At 38.0% G+C, this 9,765-nt stretch overlaps 1 protein-coding gene across 1 annotated transcript in view; it reads left to right on the top strand.

The window, feature by feature from the left end:
- Positions 1–1,517: 1,517 nt before the first annotated feature.
- TRIP12 (thyroid hormone receptor interactor 12) overlaps positions 1,518–9,765 on the top strand; it is a gene marked incomplete at its 3' end in the record, with an annotated part of 51,490 nt that continues 43,242 nt past the window's right edge. Inside the window, exon 1 of the mRNA XM_029086012.1 lies at positions 1,518–1,666. Coding sequence (XP_028941845.1) covers positions 1,569–1,666 — 98 coding nt within the window. The remainder of the gene's footprint in view (positions 1,667–9,765) is intronic.

Below are 9,765 nucleotides of genomic sequence, written 5' to 3'. Positions count from 1 at the left end.
TTGCCTGCCTTCCTCTTTGTTGGGATGCATATATCTATACTATAGATATAATAGATACTGAATCAACAGATAGACTATTGTGTCCATAAACTTTGGTTATTTTCCTTCTTGTGTCTTTTTTCGCCTGGAAATCCTTTTTTTTTTTTTTTTTTTTTTTTAATTTTATATATATATTTTTTAAACCAGATTCTACACAATTAGAAACAGTAAAACTGGATTTGCTGGTTGTGGCCCTGTCACTGTCCTCTCTATAGAAATGCCAATTTAGCACAGGGTACAAAAGTTACCTCTTCACTGAGGAGCTAAGTGAGGCTTGATCTTGGAATACCTCTGTTTCTGAGGACTGCAGCTGGGTGTTATGGTAGTCTTCTAAAAATAACTACCAAATTAATATCTGTAGGCCTCTAGCAGTCACAAAGCAATTCCAAATGTAGTAATACAAAGCCATCATATTGTTGTTTTGTTTGTTTTTTTTTTAAATAATTGTATACACTCATGCCATCTCCCACAATAAGACTTAAAATACTTAAATACTATTGCTATCAAGCATTGAGTTTTACTAGTTAGTGTGATTTTTCCTTAATGTTGACAAATATAGGTTCTCCTAAATTGCATTTGTCTTGTCTTCTTAAAAAATAGAAGCCTGCCAGGAAAGAAGTGTTTCGTCATAGAATAGTTTGGGTTGGAAGGGACCTTTAAAGGTCAGTCCAGTCAGTCATCTGTATGCTCTAAATGCTGAAAACTGATTGCTCTGTATTAAGGATCTAAATCAGGGGTCCTCAAACTTTTTAAACAGGGGGCCGGTTCACTGTCCCTCAGACACTGTCAGGGGCTGGTTCACTGTCCCTCAGACACTGTCGGGGGCCGGTTCACTGTCCCTCAGACACTGTCGGGGGCCGGACTATAGTTTGGAAAAAAAAAATGAACGAATTCCTGTGCACACTGCACATATTTTATTTGTAGTAGTGCACAAAAAAACCAGGAAAAAGATTGCGATATTTAAAATGAAAAATAATTGTAATCAACAAAAACCAAATAATATTTCAATGTGATCTATGGGCCTGCTTTTGGCTAATGAGATGGTCAGTGTCAGGTTCCGTATTTGTCACTGCGAGTCGCAGCAAGTGATGCCAGTGTTCATCAGTCAGTCTGGGTCTGATTGGAGATTTCAGATGTTCCATTCGGCCTCTCGCCCACCGCAGGGGGCAGGTCGAGGATGAGGCGCTGGTTCCAGCCTTTGGTTCCCCCCCAACCCCCGGTGGGGGCAGAGTTCTGTAAACACCGGCGGGCCCGATTGAGGACCCTGGGGGGCTGTATCCGGCCCGCGGGCCGTAGTTTGAGGCCCCGTGGTCTAAATGCTCTTGAGAAGAATCTGGTCCATGTGCCTTTTAAGACAAAAACCTTTAAACAATTTTTAGTTAAGTTTTTGCTTAAACAATAGTATTTTACATCTGCCTCTTGAGACATGGCTGTGTCTTCATGCTAAATGTCTTATGACTGTATCTCTCTTGTCTTTCAGTGAATGATAGTGTCTAGAAAGGGTATGTCCCTTCAGGAGAGAGGTGCCAATGTCCAACCGGCCTAATAACAATCCAGGGGGGTCACTGCGACGTTCACAGAGGAACACTGCTGGGGCCCAGCCACAAGACGACGCAGTAGGAGGAAGGTATGACTACTATCTATGAGTGTGTTTTAATGTATAAAAACAAAATTGATGTGATTTTAATTATAGAATGAAGTTTTCTACCCTGCAATCCAAGCACTCAAACTTGTGTAAAATCTTTTTGCCCCTGAAATGCTATCTGCACTGTTATTGCATGGGATGAAAACGTGGGTAACTCACTGTCATGGATGTTCAGCTAGAATAGCAGTAGTAGATCTGTGGGGAAAAAGTGTAATTGAGCTTATTCCACAAATCACAGGTAATAACTGATTTCTTCCCCCTCTTTCTTCCCTGATAACAAAAATCAGGGGGGGCAGGTTGTGTGGCAGGGGGACTCTGGTGTATGAAATCTGTGAAAATCTGTGTTCCTGTTAGAGAAGACTGAATTACTGGCACCTCTTTTTTCCCCCGTGTTGCTGCATGTTAATCCTGTGCAGCTTTTGAATAATTCAAGAACAAAAGGTTTGCCATCCTTTATTGTACTTGTACCAGTGAGCAAGTGAACTAGCTTGTATTTGTTAGGTAAGTGGTTGCCTCTACAATGCAGAACGAAGAAGACACTTGAAACTCTTTTGTGGATGTGGAATGTATAATTATTGCCATGTCCTTTAAGGAACTGAGTCTTTATCTTGGTGAGTGAAGCCTGTTATGGATAAGTCTTCCTTTATTTTGTTAAAATATGAGTCTAATGAAGAAGGGTTATAGTATCATGGTAGACAGCATCTGTCTGTATTTTACTTCCTCAGAGGTGTTACTGATGCAGTTATTTGAATATGTGTATCTTGGGCTTGGGTATTTTTTTTATAAGAGTATTAAAATATTGCAGGTCAGTGGCACAAAACAAAGTTTTTTACTATGAAGAAATTGGGCTATAACGTATAATGAAGACGAGGTGTATTTCTTACTACTGAGAACAAGGTCACTGCTGAATGGATGAAGGAAGCTAGCTATTCTTCCAAGGAACCTTGAGGGGGAATAATTCAATCTGCAAAATGCAGCTTTGGTTTTTCTAAACTAGTCTCTACTGTACAAATGGAAAAGCAGATGATAAACACAAGGCTTCTGTCCTGGGCTCTTGTAGCATAAGGAGGGGGAAGTTGCTGCCTTATGTAACTGATTATTTTGCAAGCTAGGATTGTTGTTGGAGAATATTCCCTCTTTAACTGAGGCACGGTGAACCCTTCATTCTGTTCTGTGTTATCTCTACATCTGAATGGATGTTTAAGTTAAATATTGCTCTACCAACTATTTAATTTTACACTGAACTTGATCTAGGCTGAATAACCCTCTCCCTAGAATAAAGAACTAGAGGCAAGTTACTTGGGTGTGATATCTTCTTCAGGTATCTACTGTTTATTCAGATTTTATAGCAGGATGCCAGGGAGAAGTTCTACAGTGAGTCAGACAAATTGAAGAATTTTGGGGGTAGCGCTATTTTTTTTTTTTTTTAATAAGAAAGTTACTCATCTGGTATTTTGGTGCATTGTGATGATAGTTATGCTACCACACAGTGATTCAAGATGCAACTTGTTTTAAATAACTGGACCTCTTCCACCCCTCGCAAATTCTGTTTCAGTCAGACTTCCATGAGTGAGAGTATTGCACTCCTGAACTATGCTAGACCAAAACTCTTGGCTTAAGTTAGGACGGAAGCTTACAATCCTCTTTGAAAATGCAAGCTCCTTAGAACAGGACCTCCCCTGCCTTTCCATCTCTGAAAAAGCATTTTTGGCTGGCAAATCATATAAAAAGACCTGGATAAAGCATGCTGGTTAATATAAACATTATAATGAATTCAGTTTTTCTTACTAAGCTGCTGGGCAGAAATGGCTATTGTGCAAGGAACAATGTAAGACAGATCTATCAGATCTGCAGGTGAAATGGAAAGAGACATGCTCTCGGATAACTAAAGTGACTCTGATAACAGTCACTTTTTCTCTGGTTGCCTGTCTTTAGACACATCCTCAGGACTCATCCTTCCACACATCTAGGTTGCAGTGCAATAGTGAGTTCTAATTCTGCTGCTGAACAGTACATAGGAGAGTTTATAATAGAGTTCACAGCTTGATGTACCTTTTTCATCATGCCTTGCTATACTCTGGTGATACACATTGCTTTGACTGCTATTAAAAAAAACCAAACCACCAATCAAACAAAAATGCCGCACAACCCAATCACTCCTTTTCTTACATTAGTTTTTTTTGGGACACTTGAGACACTGACTTACTTCCAGTCTCTTTCTCACATTTGTTATCTGTGAAGTGAAACACTTCAATTTCAGCTGTAAAATCATTTAAACAGAATGAACAAACTGTGGAAGGGCTAGTTTCAGGAATATGCTCATATGGTGCATACCTGTGAATTTAGGATGCATCTGTGTTAGTATTTTAATTGGAGTTGGGAATGTTTTTTTGAAGCAAATCTCAGCCTCACCTGCTGTGCTTTCATTAATATCGTGGGATGGTCTCGGAGCACTTGATTTTGAATCTTTTTGGATGAAACTAAACTGGAAGTTGTGCTCTAGGAGAGCAGTTCATGCATCCTGGTCACTTCTGCTTTGAAGTAGAAATCATTGAAATGCATAGATGGTGGATGTTGGTTCTTAATGGCAACTGTATTGCTTTACGAATTTTCTTTTTTAATTAGCACTACTTGTTGATGTAGTTGTACAGACATCATGAGATTTTATTCAGCCACTTTATTAGATTCATGTGTTTCTTAAAAAACAAAACCAAAAAAAGACACAAACACACAAAAAACCCCCAAATCCCACACAAACAAAAAACGTAGTGTTGTAGAGGGAATTAAGCAGCAATATGAGTCTGTAGGGGGTTGTTGCTTCATGCCTAAAATTAGCCTCAAAGTTTATAAGCAAACTTAAGGGCCACACCTTCTAAAGTGTTGGAGAAGGTTACTTCATTTTGGTCATAGATGTGCAATCATACCCCTTCAAGCAAGGACAAGTTTTGATACTGTCTGAACTTGTGTATGTGATTACATTTCTGCTTTGTATAAACGGCTTCCTAAACGCTGGAAATGCAGCAGCTTTCCTCTCAAAGTTTTCTGTGGCCAAGGTGCATGCATTTTCAAAATACAAATTAAGTGACAAAAACTGGGAGAGTTTGTGCAGTTTGTCACTCGTGCTCTAATTTCAGACTTTGAAGTCTGCTAATCTAATGTAAATGAGTGGTCATGTAGCTGTTGGTAGTAGTTGGAGTGAACGCTATGATAGACTTCAGTTGAGGAAGGTGTTAAAAAGAAGGGGATGATATCACTTCCAAGCTGAAATGCTAATGTGTGTCGTTCTATAGTCATTGACCCTTTTGCAGTGTGAAGTTCTTCTGTTAAAACTTTCAGTTTAACTGCTGAGTGGCTACTGTTGATTTGCATGAAGAGTTTGGAAATTCCAGACTCCTCTTTGGTCTAGTATGTAAAACATAAATACAGAATCTTCCTCCTGTGACATCAAATACTGACAGATTTGGTTTAACCTGGAAACACCAATGCAAACTCCTTTTCCTCTAGACTGGACTTATTTGATATCACACTAACAACATCAATACTTGCAGTCAAAATGAGCAGAGGAAGCCTGAGATGTGTTTTCTGCTGGAGTTTTACTAGCAGTTTCACACTCAACACAGTAACTTGATATGAGCTTTGAGTGTTTGATTTTTACAGTTGTATTTATTTAAAAAAAAACCAAACCCAAACAAACAACAAAAAACCAGCTACCAATGATGCTAGGCTCACAGTGTAGAAAGATTGTTGCAGCACAAATTGGAAGTAAAATGAGCATCTATGATGTGTGCTTTTCTCTAAAAGAAGTGAAGGATGTATGTTTGAGAACAGATGTATAAACCGGTGAACTGTTTACTTCCCCTGTGTGTGCACATAACCAAGCTGGCCTTGGAGAAGTTGGGCTAATGTGATTCTTCACTTTTTGTTGTCAGTAGTGATGCTGAAATAACCGTGCTTTGGATTACTTTGTGCTCTTGTGGCTATCACAGTTCTTACTGGCTTTGCTACTGGAATGAAAAGTATTCAGTGCTATCCTCCTAATTTAGAATTGCTGTTAGGATGGCACCTTCCTATAGTTTAGACAAGGATTCATGCTGTACAATCTCTTCCAGCACTTTCCATTGAAGGATGACTCTTTGCAGGTTTGTAAGAAAGCAGTAATGATACTAAAGCTTCATTTTGCAGCAGTAAACCAAAGAAGAGTGGGAAGCAGATGCATTAATGACAGCACTCTTTTCATGGGGGCAGGAGGAGGGGGTGGAAGGTACTTACCCTCACTTAACTCTGTATCTACATGGTCACCATGCATGTTGAAGTGCACCCCTGTGGCTTAAGTTCCCAGTGATGCCATAGTATTTACTTTGAATGGGAGTAATTTGGAACTGATACTGTGTGGCACTCAATAAGATCTTATCTAAAAATGGTATCTGGCTGTTCCTTTCAGTTGTGAGCAATGTTTCAGTATATTGGCATAGAGTAATGGAGGTGGTCCTATGTACTAGAACTACTTACTCATGCTGAAAACATTTTTTTTTTTAGTTGTTTTTTTTTTTTTTTTTTAGTGGCATGAATTGTCAGTGGTGCTTATGATTTAATCTACATATTGTCACTCTTCTAAAATCTTTAGGAACAGCCATATTTAAGTAGGATATCAATTTGACATAAGTGATTGCTGTGCTGTTGCAGTTGTGTTTGAAAGTATGATACTTTATAAAAAATTTAAGTTTTTGGAATATAATCTATACATATTCTCGGGCATTTAGGATTGAAGACTAAATGAGAAATAAGAGATTCTTGTTAGCTGCATAGAGGACATTGGTATAAGCAGAATCTGAAAACACTTTGGGCTGACCTTTTTCAAACACTAAAGCAAGTCGAGTGCTTTTGTCAGTTATGCTGCTTTTTTTTGAACAGGATTTGGGTTTGGACCAGTCTTGATAAGCTGTTAACTGTTAACATCTTACCTGAGACTTGTGTAAAAACTTAATTTAATGTTTGAATCGGTAGGGAAGACAGGTCGAGTATTTCTAAGGAGAGAAAATAGGTTTTTTTTTTTTTTTTTTTTTTTTTTTTACCTGAGAAAAGTAAAAGGTGTTTAGTTTTGTAGACTTCATATTTGGAAGCATTTAAAACCTCACTCTCAGCTACTGGGGAACATGACTTAGTTGAAATGCTTTGTTTATTAACTAACTTCAAAAGGTATATTTTTTTAATATGCAGGGAGTAATTGAGGACAGGTTCCAGTTGGTTCTTTATTATGGCTTTGCTAAGGAAGGCTAAGGGCTGAGAGTTTCCACAAGATTGTTTATACAGTCACTGCAAACTAAATGGTGGGTCACTTGTCAACTTCTGTATGTGTGTCACTCTAAACTAAGTGTCTGCCTGTGGATTAAAATGTGTATCAGCTGCCAGCTTTGCCCAGTTGAGTGAAGCTTTGGAGTAGGTTATAAAAACTGTCTTTAGATTGGGCGGTGGAGGGAGGGTGGACCAAAACAAAACCCAAAACAACACTTGAAGGTGCTGCAAGTGCTCAGTCTTCCTGGACGTGCCCCTGCGAATGGAAATGAACAAACACAAACTCATAAATACTTATCTTATATTTTTTTCATCATTAGTGAGGAACTTAGCCTCTCAAAATACTTGGTGCTGGAATGTTTGTTTAAATGAAACTTCTGACTAAATGATACATTAATGGAAAAGAATAAAGAGCCTTGTAACTGGGTACATTATGAATTAAAAGCCTTGAATTAGGGGCAAAAGTACAGGTAGCTTACAACCTTTTACAGGAATTCCTCTTCCAGCTGCCTGTGTATCTTTCACAGCATTTAGTTCTCCAAGCATTACCCTTTCTGTTTCTAGCTCATGAGACTATTCTCACTACCTTTGTATTTAAGTTAACTTTTAACGAGACCTTAAGTAAGCTGTCACAACCTTCATATAAATTGGGACAGTGATATTTGTTAGTTGGTGTATGGTTAAGTTTCACTTAATTAATCCTGCAATTTCTCAAATTGTCAGTCTGCTTGCCATCATATAAATCTTAGTGAAGGGGAGTTAATGTCATACTGCCTGTACAGTTGCTATTGTCTTGTGTACCTTCTCTTTGCAACACACGGAAGGTGAATGATTAAACTGAAAGAATGAGAAGTGAGGGCACAGTAGGTCTCTAAAAATAAAATTTAAAAAAATCCTCATCAGTTTTGAATTCTGCATTGGTTGTGTTTCTAGTGTAACCTTTCTGCTCTGGCTCACAGAATATCTGTGAGCTGTTCTACTGACAGTTTGATGGCTAAAGAAAACAAAGCAAATAGTCTGCATGATACAGTATTCACAATCCCTGGGATATGGTTGTAGCTTTATTGGACGTTGGTATGAAATTATGTTTGTAAAACTTGTAAGAACCTGAATGGTTTAAAGGTGGAAGGGGAGAAGCCTGTGGAAACAAACAAATGGAAACTCTTCAGTGCATGATTTAAGTACTTGATGTTTTGATGTATTGCTCTAGCCATATTTCAGTTGAAAAGATCTTCAATTATTTGTGTTCTGTGAATACTTAAAGCACTAAGTTGAATCTGGTTCTAATTAAAGCAGAACAAAATTCTTTAAGAGGAAATAGCCTTAAAAAATATATTTCAGAAAAAATGAACCCTGAACTTATATAAAAGATGAGATTCCTGCCAAGTGTAAATTATGTAATAACTTCTGTTACCCCCATAATAAAAACATTTCAAGGGGAAAATTAAATTTTACACCTTAATCTTTTAGGAAAAAGAAAATCCAAATGCTCAGGATTAGGTGAAACATTCCCAGTGTGATGGAGTTTGATATTTTGAGCTGAAGATCTGTTTTCTTTCACTTGCTTTTGGTAGTAAAAATAATTTATTCTAGTATGAGAAAGCAAAACAAATTATTGGAGTATGGAGAAGATGCTGTTAATTTGATCTTTGCAGGCTGTTATGGTCTTAGAAAGGTGAGCCACAGAATGTTTTGAATATGTGCTGTCTTGGTGCATTCATCTGTTTGAGTAACTGACTAAATGAGAATACTTTAAAAGAAAATAGAGGAAGGAAATTTGTCAAGAAAAATAGTCATATTACTGAAGTTTTAACACTTTGACTCTGAGCAAATTACCATGTGGTTATAACTCAGGTGATTAGACTTGGTACTTTTTTCCTGTTAAGCTTTGTGTTTAAGTTTGTGTAGAAATCCTTAAAGAGGATGGCGAAACTCTCTGGTCAATAGCAGGCTTAGCTCTGCCTTTGCTACTGGATTTCTGGCATTTGGTTGTAAGAAGCTATTTGAAAGCTTGTGGAACTCTTCCATTTTTCTCTTTTGGCCTAAACCTTTTGATGCTTGGGGTCATGGATTGGATTTGGGGTTAAGGGTTGGAGCAGGACACTTAAATGTGAAGTCTGCACTTCTCCCCTTCCTGCATATGGTTCAAAGGTGTTTGCATAGACCCAAGTCAAAGGACTAGATAGCCTAGGTTAATAGCATATAAGCATATAAACAGCAGTTCTTTAACTTTGAAACATTGCTTCTTCCAGCATTGATACTAGGCTAATTTGAGGTTTCATAAAGATTAGCATTACTTGGAGTTCCTGTATAGGTGGGATATAAGCAGGAGAGTTTTCCCAGTGATAACTGAGTCAAAAGTGTGTTTTATCCAGAGAAGTACAAGTGAGATGTCTCTTGCCTTAGCAATTAATTTATGTTATGCCATTTAAAATGCTGATGAGCTGTCTCTTCTGAGTCTTCTAGATGATAATTCTCACTGGGTTTGAAAATAGATTTGGAATATGTGACAATGTGACTTAAGACTTAACTTTTATCTATGTTATAGTATGTTCCTTGTCCTCCAGTCAGAACTTGTACAATAGCTGAAAGCTACTTGGAAAACCTCTTGTAGCTTATCTGTGTGAAACTCATTCCTTTCTCTGACATCACAGGTTTCCTCTCTCATCTGACTGCCTTCATCAGCAGCATGCATTTGTTCGTTCCTCTTACTTTAGCTGTTACCAAACAGTTCTGTCCTTTAAATTGGTGGATCTGCAGCCAGAAGATAACTGGCAGGGTTGAGCTCT

The sequence above is a fragment of the Antrostomus carolinensis genome, unplaced genomic scaffold (assembly GCF_000700745.2).
Source record: "Antrostomus carolinensis isolate BGI_N321 unplaced genomic scaffold, ASM70074v2 scaffold20197, whole genome shotgun sequence".
Taxonomy (NCBI): Eukaryota; Metazoa; Chordata; class Aves; order Caprimulgiformes; family Caprimulgidae; genus Antrostomus; species Antrostomus carolinensis.
Note: the sequence above shows the minus strand (reverse complement) of the source record. Positions and strands in the feature narration are given on the sequence as shown.